The sequence below is a fragment of the Stenella coeruleoalba genome, assembly GCF_951394435.1.
Source record: "Stenella coeruleoalba genome assembly, chromosome: 4".
NCBI classification, from domain to species: domain Eukaryota; kingdom Metazoa; phylum Chordata; class Mammalia; order Artiodactyla; family Delphinidae; genus Stenella; species Stenella coeruleoalba.
Genome location: NC_137149.1, coordinates 29,308,178 through 29,323,483, shown reverse-complemented (window position 1 = coordinate 29,323,483; position 15,306 = coordinate 29,308,178). Strand labels below are relative to the sequence as shown.

The following is a 15,306-nucleotide window of genomic DNA, read 5'->3' as shown; positions in this document are numbered from 1 at the left end:
TCTCCCCTCTCTGTAGAATATTCCTTGAGAAATGGAGCTTATTTTTTGTTGTTGTGTGGTTGTTCTATATCTCCAGCAGGTACCTAGTAATTGTTTATTGAATGAATGAAGTGGCTCTAATGTTCACAGAGCTTTGATGACAAACCTATCTTTATCTGCAACTTCAGAATCATGACTGGTCACTTAGCCAGAAGCAAACTAGACATCTCTTCCTACTTCAAAGTGCCTGCTCCATTTTTAGGCTATGCAATAAGTTCCGGTTTCCTGTTTGGGGACATCTTCAGCTCTCAGCTCAGAGCACAGATGACAACATGTCCTGAGTGTACTGAATGGGCAATCAGCTCAGGTTACCAGCCCCACCTCCCTCTTCTCATTTTCTTTGGTGATTCATCAGTTAGAAATTTCCCAGGCAAGAGTGGGACTTCCCCTAAGGTCGTTTATTTACATTTGTGTTACACACGGTATTTTAAATTAAACATGTACTTTATAACAAAAGAAGAGGATCTCCATCTCAGATGCTTCTCTGGCTATTCTAACCTACCCTGAATAATCTCTCCTCTCATTGTTGAGAGTATATTTTATGCTATTAGTTTCATCAATCCTTGTTCTTAGTATTATTCCTTAGATTTTAAGCAGCAGCATGGTTATTTACGATTCATATGCTCTGTCTTTTCTTTTTAAAGTAAATTATAAGCTCTTTGAAGATACCAACTACACATCATACTCCTTGTCTCCTGCTCCCCTATTCCCAACAAGGTTCTGTGTGCATCCTAAGAGTTACTAAGAGTTCAGGAAGTCCTTGCTTAATGAACGTTTGTTTGCCGCAGACCGCTGTGCTTCTAGAGGCTGACTGTGTATAGTAATGCCTCTATCTTTAGCATCAGCTACTATTTTGGCTACTGTCAGTGCATCTACATTTAGTAGTATGCCACCTTTTTGTTTCTAATCTGCTGCTTTCTAACATTTCGAAGACTTGTAGATTATCACATGATATCAGACAACCAATCTTGCTAAAACATAGTATTTAAAAATAGGGATTTGGGACTTCCCCAGTGGCACAGTGGTTAAGAATCTAACTCAGGGCTTCCCTGGTGGTGCAGTGGTTGAGAATCTGCCTACCAATGCAGGGGACATGGGTTCGAGCCCTGGTCTGAGAAGATCCCACATGCCGCGGAGCAACTGGGCCCATGAGCCAACCTGCTGAGCCTGCGCATCTGGATCCTGTGCTCTGTAACAAGAGAAGCCACGACAGTGAGAGGCCCGCACACCGCGATGAAGAGTGGCCTCCGCTCGCCGCAACTAGAGAAAGCCCTCGCACAGAAATGAGGACACAACACAGCCAAATAAATAAATAAATAAATGTATTTTAAAAAAAGGATCTGCCTGCCAATGCAGGGGATATGGGTTCAATCCCTGCTCCGGGAAGATCCCACATGCTGCAGAGCAACTAAGCCCGTGCACCACAACTTCTGAGCCTGCGCTCTAGAGCCCACAAGCCACAACTACTGAGCCCACGACCCACAACTACTGAAGCCAGCACGCCTAGAGTCTGTGATCCACAACAAAGAGAAGCCACCACAATGAGAAGCCTGCGCACTGCAATGAAGAGTAGCCCCCGGTCGCTGCAACTAGAGAAAGCCCACGCGCTGCAGTGAAGACCCAACACAGCCAAAAAGAAAATTCATTCATTTTTTTAAAAAAGGAAAAAAAATTTTCAATTGCTTTAAAAAATATTTATAAAAAAATAAATAAATAAAAATAGGGGTTCACAAGCACATAGGGTCTAAAAGACAGTTTAGGGCATAGGAGGTGGAATAGATTTTGTGATGACTGTTTTCATAACTCTTTCAGATTGAGGATGCATTCTGGATGGTTTAGATAACCAAATTCTGACTATCATATAAATATTACGAAAATTTGATGGTAGTTATACTTAAATATTTCATATCAAAATAATGATGGGCATATATTTTTTAATTTAATGGCAAATAGGGCAGGGGAGAGAGAGAGAGAAACTTTCTTCATTCCTCCAAATTGAGCCTCATGGAATCTTTGAATTTTGATTGAATCATTACAGATTCCGTTTTGCAGATTCAGAAGCTCAGTTTGTTTAATTCAGCCCTGGTCAACCAAGTCTCAGAAATCTTATTCACGTGAACCATACATATAAGAATGCTAATTTGTTAATTTACACAAATAAAAACATACTGGCCAAGGTGAAACAGAATGTTCACTTCAGCTAATTAGATATCTCTTCCAGGAAGAAAATTTACTTAATAAGGGTACATAGAGAGTTGGGGTATATTAATTATTTTAAAGAGGTCATAAGCTGTGACTGCTTTGTATATATACTGCATTAACTAGGGGAGTCTAATTATTGCATTGAGAGGCTATCAGGGGTGGCTCCATGCAATAAAAATTTCTTATTCATGCAACACTCCAATGGAGGTGTTCCTGACCTACCATCTCTCCTAGGTAGCTCACTCTCAGATAATGACTTAGAATTCCTGGCTTTTTCTTTCTCATGGCTCCACCTCCTCCCTCCCCTTGACCCAATCTTGGACTTCTCTGCTGGATCTTTTTCTCTTTTTTTTTTTTTTTAATTTTTTATTTTACATTGGATTATAGCTGATTAACAATGTTGCAATAGTTTCAGGTGCACAGCAAAGTAACTCAGCCATACATATACATGTATCCATTCTCCCCCAGACTCCCCTCCCATCCAGGCTGCCACATAACATTTAGCAGAGTTCCCTGTGCTTTATAGTAGGTCCTTGTTGGTTATCCTTTTTAAATAATTCTCTGCTGAATCTTTTGCATCTGATCAGAATACAGAGGAAGATAATGGAGGGACCAGAACTAGAAATGCATCTATTATTTCTCCCCACACTTTATGTTTCGGTGTCAATCATATGTTGCCACCTAACTGCAAGGGAGGCTAATAAATATAGTCTAGCTGTGTACCCAGGAGGAAAAGGGAACAGTATGGTAAACAACCAACAGGTTTCTCCATATACACTGTTCTCTATAAGAGCAGATCTGTCAAATGATCTGGAACACATGTACCAACTAAGTTGGGCACCTGCTTTCCTAGGCAGACTAGGGACACATCAACGGATCTTCACTATCCAACTCCCCTTTGCAATTATTTCTTCACAATCACCAAAACCATTGCCTATGATAATCCTTCATCACGATAGTCAGATTGCATTTTTTCCCGATTCCTACTTATTATACATTACATATTAATCCTACATCTTTCTTTTCAGGGAGATTCTCTAGGCTACTTGCTGAGATTTAGACGGGACTCTATAATTATTATTAACATAATCAATAATATTTCCTTGAATAAGTAATTTGTTGAAAACATTGTCACAAATGGAACCAATCCATTTGTACAATGGGTCATGTTAGTCTTCGTTTCAGAGATTAAGCTTTTCTTCCTTGACCCCAAATTCCTTTTTTTTTTAAACTGTAACTAGTCAGAATACTAGTGGAATTTTTTAAAGATATTTTTGATGTGAGACATTTTTAAAGTCTTTATTGAATTTGTTATTGTTATTGTTTCTGTTTTATGTGTTGGTTTTCTGGCCATAAGGCATGTGGGATCTTAGCTCCCTGACCAGGGATTGAACCCGCACCCCCTGCATTGGAAGGTGAAGTCTTAACCACTGGACTGCCAGGGAAGTCCCCCCAAATTCTGACAGTGCATCCTACTTGAAATTTTTAGGTCTCCAAATATAATTTGTGTGTAATTAGTCAAAAAACACTACTCTTGTGTATTTCAGTTGTTTTACTACTAACTGATACACAAATTTAATAAGATAGATATAAACTGTCATTTTACACAGAAAAATAACTTGCTTAAAGGATCAATGCAACACAGTATTTATGTCCACAAAGAAAAATGTTTCCTTCTCTAAAAATTTCAGGCTGTCACAAGCTGTCTAGTTGACTGAAGCTTGTTACAATTATTTATATAAAATAGTCTATTAGAGAATTATTATGCATGCTATGTTATTGAAATCTGAGTTGAAACTAGCCTCTGGATGAAATTTTGAAAAGATAATTATCAGACAAATAATAGAAGGAAACAATTTTTCTAGAAAGAGCCCCTACCCAGAAAGAATTCGTTCACCACTTTTATGTGTAAAACTAGCAAGAAATAGCACAAAACAATTTATAAACTGAATGATAGAGTACTATATGGCCATTAAATTTAAATTTTCATATATAGAAAATGAAATTGCAAAGTGCTTACAATATAATTTCAAATGAAAAGGATTAATAATAATAAACACAGTAAGGTTCCAGTACGTGTATTGTGTGTTCATATGTACATATGTATGGAAGATACATACATGCACACAAGATAAAAACATAATGTCAACTGGTGGTGGGTAATTTCTGTATTCTTCATTATACTCTTTTTGTATTTTCCAAATACATATTTGGAACCTAAAGAACACATACTACTGTTATAATCAGAAAATTCTTAATAGTAATTGGAGAAACAGAATGAAACATACACCCTTACTTCTATGCACCACCTGGAATAGGCATCAATATTTTAGTCCTATTTACTTCATTATGTAACTAAACAACCCAACAGTATTTTGTTGTTGACAACTGTTCCAAGAGTAGCATGAACTTGGAAAGTCTGGTAACTACTGACTTCCTGGATCTCAGCTTCCTCATCTATAAAGTGAGAAAAATCACTGTAACTCTAGACAGGCTTAACTAGGTATATATAAAGCACACTTTATAAAATACTGCAGTATTTGGATGGATTGCCAGGAACTTCTCAACGTTATTTATATTTGCTTTGCTATTTATAGAACTGGCGGCATATCCCCTTTCATAATAATGGGGATAGCTACCATCTGTTGGACACATAACTATGTGACCAACACTTTACCTATGTTATCTTATTTAATCTTCACAACAGCCCTGTGAGGGATTTTTATCCCTACTTCCCTCATGATGAACTGAGACACAGAGAGGTCAAGTGATTTGGCCAAGATCACACAGCTAGTAAGTCATAGAGCAATGATTTTATCCTCAGTCTCTCAGACTGGAAAGTTCATGCTCTTTCTCCTATAATATATGGCTCTGTGCTTAAGCAAGAGGCTGTCCTCCCAATACAAACATTCAAAGTGTATGGCTGCCAAAAGATTAGCTTCCTTTCAACAACATGTCCATGGGAGGATGACAAAGAAAGATAAATACTATATGAGTGAGGTAAATGTTTACAATTTGTCAAGAACCTACTCTGAACGTTCCTAAAGAAACTTTATTGAAGAGTTTACTTATATATTATGGAAACTACTGTGTCCTGGATATCCTCCAAACCTTGTGAATGCTTCCAAAATTTAAATCATCTTTCCTCCCAAGCTGACTCATCTTTCTCTATTCTGTAAGGGCAACACCATTATTCATCCAATCATGCAAGCTATTTTTCCCTCCTCTAACTGTCCTCATCAACTCAGAAAAAGGACAGTGTTGATTTTACCAGTGATGTGTCCCTTGAACACATCACCTATTTTCATCATCTCCACATTAGTGTAAGCCCTCATTCTCTCTTGCCCTAGATTATTACAGTAGACTCTAGAATCTCCTTCCAATATCTCCTTCCCATACCACCATCAAAATTATCTTTCTAGAAACAGGCTGGAGCATATTATTTCCCTGCTTAAAAATCTTCTCTATTCTTACCATCTCTCAGAAGATGGACTTCTTGGGCTTCCCTGGTGGCTCAGTGGTTAAGAATCTGCCTGCCAATGCAGGGGACACGGGTTTGAGCCCTGCTCCGGGAAGATCTCACATGCCGTGGAGCAACTAAGCCCATGAGCCACAACTACTGAGCCCACGTGCCACAACTATTGAAGCCCATGTGCCTAGAGCCCATGCTCTGCAACAAGAGAAGCCGTCGCAATGAGAAGCCCGCGCACTGCAAAGAAGAGTGGCCCCCGCTCACCACAACTAGAGAAAGCCCGTACGCAGCAACAAAAGACCTAGAGAAAGCCCATATGCAGCAACGAAAGACCCAACGCAGCCAAAATAAATATAAATAAATTTGAAAAAAAAGAAGATGAACTTAACACAGCTTGTGGCTCTTCACACTGAGGCCTCACTTTTACTTCCAGCCTCATCTCCTATTTTCCAATACCACATCCCACATTATCACTACATTAAACTATTTGAAATTATTTAAATATACTAAGTATTCCCACATCATTATTTAAATTGCATATTGTCCACACAAACAAAAGAGTATATAAGTATAAAAGTACAGGATGCTAACGAACATCCTAATGTTCGTTCGCTAATGCTAACAAACACTGGTCATGTCAGAGCACAACTATTATTTTGAGTAGTTTTTACTTAAAACATAAGTCTTTGTTCCTCAATGTTGAACTTCCAAAATCTATATCCTAGAGTCCTATGTAAATTCTGAATGCTACTTCAGAAAGTTAATTTGGTAAATCCACTGATGAAAAAACATTGATGTAATCAGCTGAAATAAGGAAGCAGAAGACTTTACAAAGATAAATAAAATTGGGAGGACGAGCATGAAATGGACCACAAAATCAAGAATGTTTTATCTGGATTTTAGTCCTATTGCAAGCCTTCTTGACATTTTAAAAGCACTACTGACCGTCAAATCATTGCTCTGCTTAGCAATCACCATTTCCATCAATTTGAATGTTGATTTTAATAAAGTATTCTTTTAAATGTTTACATTTTTATCCCCTCCCCAGGCTGCCCCAGTGAATATTCTTTGTGTAGTTAATCCATCACGATTAAGAATGTATGGATTACCCCCAAAGGGCATGGACTTCTCTGTCTTTAACCATTGCTTTACTTATTGAAGGATTGACAAGCACAGAATTATTTCACCCATATGACAAGCTTCTGCCAGTAAGAAATAATAATAAGTCACAAATTACAGGACACTTATTTACATTACTTATTTCTTTTTCAGCTCACACACTACAATGACATGTTAAAGTTAGGCAACTAAATAAGAATTAGGCTTTGGGGCTTTGGATCCAAATCAAACTTGACTCCTTGAGCTTATATTTCTTTTCTTTGCTTTTTACCCTCTGGGTCTAATTTCTCTGTGTTTATAGTATGTGCAAACATGTTTCTCATTAGTGTTTATTTACTACCACAGGAATCACTTTGAACTCTCCTAAACCTAGTGGAAACACTTTTCTCAAAATAAACCCAGACCATATTGGGTTTTATCGTGTAAATTATGAAGTATCAACTTGGGAATGGATAGCTACCAATCTTTCCCTCAACCACAAGGTAAGAATAGCAGGTTGTGAATTGTTTTCTTTTTGTTCTAAGAACAGCATCATAATGACATTAATTTTCAACACATTTCGTTTTAAGATTCATGTTTCTTACCTTTTTTTCTTTCTCTTCCCAGTACTTTTCTTCTGCTGATCGTGCAAGTCTTATCGATGACGCTTTTGCCTTGGCAAGGTGGGTTTTGGAATGAGATTCAATCGTTTAAAATACTGTGGATCTTGTCATAAATCTTTTTAAAAATGAATTACAACAAAGTACTATAGTTTAAAATATCCGAAGCCACTATTTACATTATTTTTTTCATAACTTTTTTAAAACTAATATGAGCCTTATAGCTAAAATATTGATATCAACTCAACATACACAAAAACTCACCTACCCTATTGACTTTAGATAGGTTTGTCTAATCAGAGTCCTTGAGCTAATTAGGAGTGACACTTGCAAATGCACAAAAGTGTACTGTCATAATTTGATTTATTAAAAAGACGAACAGTGTGTTTCATTAACTCATCTCTGTGAGCCCAAGCCCATTGTAAGATTTTATGGTTAGAGTTGTCAAATCTTATTCAGGTCACTGGGGTAAGAAGTATGAGACATAGCGCCCTAGGATTGAATTAAGGTACTGTTTAGGAAATTTGAATTTTTTTCTCATGGCCTGAAGGTAACTTACACTTAGAAAAAAAACAACCTACACTTTGAAAAAAATAATCAACATAGATTGGGGTAATGTAAGAGTAGTAACCACAGTATCTTTGAGACATTTTTCTCAGGTAGTCTAACACTAGTAATTCAACAAGTATTTTTTGAATTTCTGGCACTTTTGTAGGAGTTAGGGACACAGCCAACTTGCTCTGCTGGCTTTGTAGTGGCCTCATTTTAGACATAAGCAAGGTACTGAGAATGAGATGCTAGTTCCTCAGGAAGCCTCATGGCCCCTTTGTCTGGGTTAGGTGTCCCTTTTATGGGGTCCTGCATTTCCGATAATATTATATTGTCAATGCTTATTAATTATCCATCTCACCCACCAAACTGCAAGTTTCACAAAGGTAGGCCCCTAGATCATGTTCCTATTCATTTTATCCCCAGCTCCTAACTGTGCCTGGCCCCTAGTAGATGTTCATTAAATATGAGCTGAATACATGGCTGGAAGGATAGTATAGCAGCACTAAAGGCATGGGAGAACTATTTTACATGGACTCCCTAGATAGTATACTAGAAGTCAGAAAACATTTGTGACATTTTTAAGGAGGGAATTTATAGGGTTAAAAAACAAGCTCTCAAACCAGGTTAAAATCCTGGTTCTGAATAACCTCGAGAAAGTTTCTTAACCTGTCTCTGCTTCAATTTTATTGTTAGTAAAATGGAGATGACCTTATAAGACTCTCGTGAGGAGCAAATGAAATAATGCACATGAGGGACACCAAACATTGTATGGTCTTTAGGAAGTGCTCAGCAGATTGTATTACTTGATGAAAAAGCATCCACCATTGTTTAGTAGCAGCAAAGAAGCATTTAGAAAAGCTCTTATGAATTTGCAATCTAGATTCCCTTTGTAGGTAATAGACAACTTGATTCTCTTTGGTGAATCTCCAAGTTTAATCTCCTGGATATGTAACAGATTAATTATTTTCATTATGCTATGGTATGTCAATCACTCATTTGATAAATATTTATTGAGCACCTACTCTGTACCTGGTACTGTGTAGACTGGGGAAATTAAGTGGTGAAAGAAAATGATCAACATTTTAGGGAATTTACTGACAGTCCAGTGGTTAGGACTCCGCGCTTTCACTGTGGAGGGCACGGGTTCAATCCCTGGCCAAGGAACTAAGAGCCCGAAAGCTATGTGGTGCGGCCAAAAACTTAAAAATTAAACATTTTAAAACATAATAGGACCATTTAGATTTTTTTTTTCAGGAAAACTCTCTCCTGTGAAAACATAGTGATCTCTTCCAAAGCTTAGAATCTTGGCTGTTAGAAATTACACAGAGCTGTAATAACCTTATGGTTTAATTTCCATCACAACACAATGCAGACAGTTCTTTTGCTTTAAGAAGTGAAAGCCTCTTGAACAGCTTTCTCTGAGGAACTGTGTACAAAGCAGATAACTCACACAATTGAACGACTCTCTCACACTTGCTCAGCTCCTTGGCCATAGCCCATAACATTTTGAAGAGCTTCAGAAAGGCAGAAAGTGAAACAAATTTGAAAGCCAAGAAACATGTAGAATCACACAGCCACCAATCCAGAAAATACCTTAGCTATCACCTGAAATATCGCCTGAGCTATTATCACCCAGTTTCCTTCTGTAATGCATGAGGTAAAAGGGACTCAAAGAGAAACAGACCCCACCTGTACTGGTTAGAGTCCGGTCCAGATCACTCTGAAACTTTGCAGAAAAGCAGAAATGCGTACTTAGATGGGTAAGTGCATGTGGTTGCGTTAGAATTTACACAGTTCTACTCTGGTATTCAAAAAGAAATGGAACTATTGTTTCATCAGCAAGACTAAAAGCGCGGATCTAAAAACAAAAATATGCTTGATACCCCTGCCCCCAGGTTTGAGGAGCTAGTACTCTTACTGCCTTGGATGGAATATCCCGCTGGGCACATTTGTTGAAGATAAGGAGTAAAAATTCACCCAGTCACTTCTGAGTCCCCACAACAGACTCACTTCAACTATATGCCCTGCCCAGTAAAACCCTCAAACGTTCAACTTCATGTAAAGTTCCTCCAGCCCCCAGCTCAGGCTAGTTTCAGGCCAGCCCCCTGCAATGGGAATAAAGCGCTTGATTTCCTCTCCGTTTTGCTGCATGGAACTTCTGCTTCTCACCATGCTGCCTCTGATTCCTCCAGTGTTAAGGCAAGGAGAGCAGAAGGCGGGCAGATGAAGGCAAGAAAGATCCTGACATGCTGTCTACTTCTGGTCCTCTCTGAACTTCGCAGATGTTTAACACTGATCCTTTTCCTTGTGTGGTGCTTTCGCGGAATATGTACCATCCACACACATTCCATGGCCAAGGGTCTTTCTCCTGCAGTTCTTTGAGGTGAGGAAGTGAAAACCTCTGAACCGCATCCAGTCTACAGGAAGTATTCATATATCCTTTCCCCTGACAAGGTCTGGAAGGATGGGCAACCTCACGCAGTCCTATATCTTCACTCCGATGTCAGAGCAGTAGCAACCACAGTCTCTCATCCTTTAGATTTCTTGGGGTATCAGACACCAGACCACTGTGCCCCCAAGCTCTAGGGTACACAGATAAAACTCTTCAGGTGGTTCCATTAAAGCCCCTTTTCTAGGCTTCATGTGAGGGGAAAAGCATCCTACACCCTCCTGTCTCCTGTGGGAGGACAGCATTCACAGTACACTGACAGAATCCTCCAAAAGCCCTCTCCTAAAATGTCTCCCTCTCCCCCTTTGCCGCTCCAATCTCTTTCGCAGGCTGGTAGTGGGCTATCAGCTAAGGGTCACAAAAACCTGTTCCTAACCATGTCAGTCCTAATTCGATGGGCCTGCATCTTACTTTGGAGTGTACGTTAAGGGGCTTGGTTTGGAGGCCTTGCCAAAACGGAGACAGAAAAAATCCTTTTTTTGTCTACCTGTTACAGATTTTTTACCTTGTCAGTAGCTTCTATGGCACTCTGCAGCCCACTGTGTGACAAAGAGAGTGGGTGAGGAACAGCACAAGGGAAAGCAGAGTGCTGGCTAGCAGGCACATGGGAGGGACCAGGAGTCCCTAGGCAAGGGCAGAGTGGCAGAAAGGATGGCTTCAAAGGCCCCCTAAGCTAAGGATCCAAACAGACTTTCAGTCAGGCTTCAAGGTGTAGTGGCTCCAGTGCCTTCCAAGGTGAGGGCCAGGTTAGCAAATAAAGACCACAAGGTGGACATCAGCCACGCCGAGATTACAGACTTCTAGGTACACCAGATTTACCATTTCACAGGTGCTAACAGAGCTGACCAGACCACAACACAGAACCAGATAAGCAACTTTCCCCACCCTATCAAGGACTGCCTTTTAAAGAAGGGAGAAGTAGGGGAATGCGGAAAGACTCCAAAAGGGATCCAGCTGATTGCAAAGAGACTGTTTTAAGCCAGAAATCTGAATTTAATTAGTAAGTTAACATCGAGAGACCAGACACATGGGAAGTTTTCAACAGTCTCCACACCATCTGAAGGCTCTGCTGAAGAACGAGAGACCATGGGGTCAGTTCTATCCACATAACCACCTCTCTCAACCATGTCTAATGTCCCATTCGAAAGCCATGTTTGGTAAGACACTATGTTTAATTTGAGCCTCTTGGAGAAGGACTGTGCAGTCTTTCCAGGTCACACCGGAGGAAGCAAAAACAAACCTTTTGTTCCAGATTCCCCAATCTTCTGGGTACCTCAGGCCAAGACAGGAAAGTAAGAATTCCCTCAAAAGACCTCTTTGTTTTCTTCTTCTTCTTTACAGCATTTTCTGAGAACTTTAAGTTTATAGCCTCCATCCTCTCCACACTATAGATTATAGGACAATTCTAGGATTTATGTTCCTCAGGTTGGACTCTTACTATAAATGGAAGATTTCTGAACAAGGAAAATTCTCAACCAAATCTGGCTTTCAGAGCTGCTGCTGGTCTACGAATTTAACAGAGTTTGAGACTCAAAGCTGAGTAAAAATGCTCTCTTAGGTTGAGTTCCCTCAAAGCAGAGTCTGAAATGGAGGTTCCCGAATAGGTGGTTTATTGAGAGAGTACTCTCGTGAGATAGGGAGTGCGAGAAGCAGGCTGGGGCAGGGAAAAAGGCTGAGCGACAATATGGTCTCAGCTGGAGTCTAGCTTTGCCAGATTCCAGTAGGAAGCCGTATCCATGAATTGTACTACAGAGTGGATCCAACCTGAGGGAAGCAGGCTGGCCTGTTGCATTCCTAAATCAGACAATTAATGGCCAGGGGTGGGGGTAGCATAACCTTTTAAGCCAGATGGATGTATCTGGTCAAGCGCTATTCTCTGAGGAAAGTGCAGCTATGAGCCAACGCAGCACTGTAAGGGGGTCTGGGAGGGAAGGGCACTATACATGTCTTTGTTCTAAAAACAGATTCTTCACTCGTCGTCCCAGTAGTATCAGCGTTGCCTAGGAACTTAGGAGAAATGCAACTTCTTAGGCCCTACTCCAGACCTGCTGAATCAGAAATTCTAGGGATAGGGCCCAAGGGTATGTGATTAACAAACCTTCCAGGTGTTACAGATACATGCACAAACTTGAGAATCATGATTCTAAATGATACTGCTCTTCCTCGGAAGTATCAAATACCACAGAGTAACATGATTTGTGGGAAATGAAAAGTGCATCAACTTAATTCTCGAAATATTATCTCTATAATAACCAGCAAAAAATTCACTCTCAGTCCAGTGTTCTGACCATGTGACTCAAACCTAAACAAGTGATACCAAAGTGGAACAACTGCATAGCTATCAAGTATGTTGAAAAAACAAGGCACTAGGATAGGATATTGATTTTTTCAACAGTTAAATATATAGTATTTCATCAGGGCCTCTAACCTTTGGATCATTGGATTATTTCCTTACTTCTACTTATGCTAATTTAGCCAATTCTTTTGGCCTTTGTAACCAAGACCCACTCCTTCTAATCTTTTCACCTACTATAAACGTGCGGCCCACGAGGTTTCTAACCAAATTACCTGCCATTCTTCCTGAACTTTCATTAGCCTTTTCTTTAATTTGATCCTCAGAGCAACAATTATTCTTCATAAGTAGTCTAAGAAAATACTGACTGGACTGTTGCACAACTGACTGTTGTGCTATCCACCCGGGAAAATAGAGAATCATTAAAATTAGAAAATTCTCAAGTTTCAACCATCAACATAAAACCCTACAATTTTTTTTTACTCAATAAACATTCTCAATAAAACACTCCATTTCTCAACATTATTTATACTTTTATTAAGACAGGCTGAATGCTCCAAAATATAAATTCTTCTAAATAAGATCAGGAACTGAGAAAATAGAAGAAATCAGCTCTCTGAACTGAAAACAAACTGTATCATATCACATTAGTGCAAATCATATGATAACAAAGGTGTTTATTCTTATCTAGCTCTCCAGTACCAGTTTATCTTACCAACTCTCAGGGGAGAAATCAAGATATGGTTACATTATTTGCCATTCACAAAAAATGACCTCAAATATACTAGCACTCAATGCATCAGTATTACTTTCTCAATAATTTAAAGTTTATTCTTTAATTTTAACTTTCAAAATGTAATTTGGAAAGACAGGATTCCTATCTAAGATTCTTTCCAAAACCTAGGCTGAAATTTGAGGCATAACAGATTTCTGAGAACATTATTTCAAAAGGTTCCAAAATCTTTTCTAAGGAGGAAGAAATCGAACTCTTTAAACTTTGAAATGTCGATGGTAACTTCACTTTTTTGAGAAACAAAATCTATTTTTATTTATTACTATTATTGGGAAATGTATAAAAAAGGGAGATGTTTTTATGGTAAATATAAGTTCAATTGGAATGTTTTAAACATTCACAATTCTCGAGTACTGTTATATTTCCTATTCATGTCAAATGTAAAAAAATTCAATACAATACACTTATAAAGGTGCATTTGTATACTACAATCAGCTTGTGAACCTAAAATTTAAAAGTTTCTATTTGTCAATATTAACTGTATAGCTAAATGGCTTTCGTTTTATCTAAAATTCTGCCATAGCAATTTTTCAAATGCACACCTTAATGTTCTCTCTTCCCCTTTATTACTGAACATATGAAAGCTCTAATACATCATTGTGAACAAACCTCTTTGATTGGGCCTTAACAGTAATGCATTTTCTTAATTGTTTAATGGAAGGGTTCTCATTAACATTGAAGTCTATGATCCCCATATTAGTACTTTCAGTCGAAGGAAACTAGTCTGTGGTTTTTAATTTACTGTGGGCTTTCTTTTTCTTTCTTAGAGCTCAACTTCTAAATTACAAGGAGGCTCTGAACTTGACCAAGTATCTCAAAATGGAAGAGGAATTTTTACCATGGCAGAGAGTCATTTCAGCTGTAACCTATATTATTAGCATGTTTGAAGATGATAAAGAGCTATACCCTATGATTGAGGTAATGTTAATGCTATATCTTATGAAAGGAGATGTTTAGCCATTAGCAGAATAGGAAGATTTCTGAGAGAAGGAGCTCCTGGGAAACACAAAAGCATATCTTGCCTGCCAAGTGAAATCAAAGGAAATTATAATGACTTGACTAATCAAATCAAAGAGATGCTATTTGTTTTTTCAACTTGAAATGTATCAGTATTTCTGGTTCAGTATACCACTTAAAGGTGTATTTTAGTGTTAGAAGCAATACAATAGTTAATATTTTATTTAAAATAAACAACATTTTAGGGGCTTCCGTGGTGGCGCAGTGGTTGAGAATCCGCCTGCTAATGCAGGGGACACGGATTCGAGCCCTGGTCTGGGAAGATCCCACATGCCGCGGAGCAACTAGGCCCGTGAGCCACAACTACTGAGCCTGCGCGTCTGGAGCCTGTGGTCTGCAACAAGAGAGGCCACGATAGTAAGAGGCCTGCGCATGGCGATGAAGAATGGCCCCCGCTCTCCGCAACTGGAGAAAGCCCTCACACAGAAACGAAGACCCAACACAGCCAAAAATAAATAAATAAATAAATTTAAAATAAACAACATTTTAAACCATAGATACAAACTAGATCCTATTTTTAATGGATTTATCTATGTTAAAATGAATCTATTCTCATCAAAATATGACATAATTTTTCCTTATTCTTACTGCTATTATTTCCACATTGAGATTTTATTATAAGATAGTCATTCTAAATGCTTTTCTTGGCTTTGTGATTTCTGCAGCACTTTTGCAGGACACTTGTAATTTTAAACAAATTCTGGATTCCAATCTCTAGCTCTTCCACTTTCTTTACGAAAGAACTTGGACAAATGCTTTCATATTTGTGAG

The 15,306-nt window shown here is 38.7% G+C and overlaps 1 protein-coding gene and 1 long non-coding RNA gene across 2 annotated transcripts in view; one reads left to right on the top strand and one right to left on the bottom strand.

Moving 5' to 3' along the window:
• The window catches only part of LOC307186110, a 208,798-nt gene extending 201,257 nt beyond the window's left edge, over positions 1-7,541 (bottom strand). Inside the window, exon 1 of the long non-coding RNA XR_013828250.1 lies at positions 7,417-7,541. This is a non-coding gene — a long non-coding RNA (uncharacterized lncRNA). The remainder of the gene's footprint in view (positions 1-7,416) is intronic.
• Positions 1-15,306, top strand: part of ENPEP (glutamyl aminopeptidase) — a 110,634-nt gene that overhangs the window by 76,691 nt on the left and 18,637 nt on the right. The window contains exons 12-14 of the mRNA XM_079920794.1: positions 7,178-7,314; positions 7,439-7,494; positions 14,286-14,436. Of these exons, the coding sequence (XP_079776920.1) occupies positions 7,178-7,314; positions 7,439-7,494; positions 14,286-14,436 (344 nt within the window). The remainder of the gene's footprint in view (positions 1-7,177; positions 7,315-7,438; positions 7,495-14,285; positions 14,437-15,306) is intronic.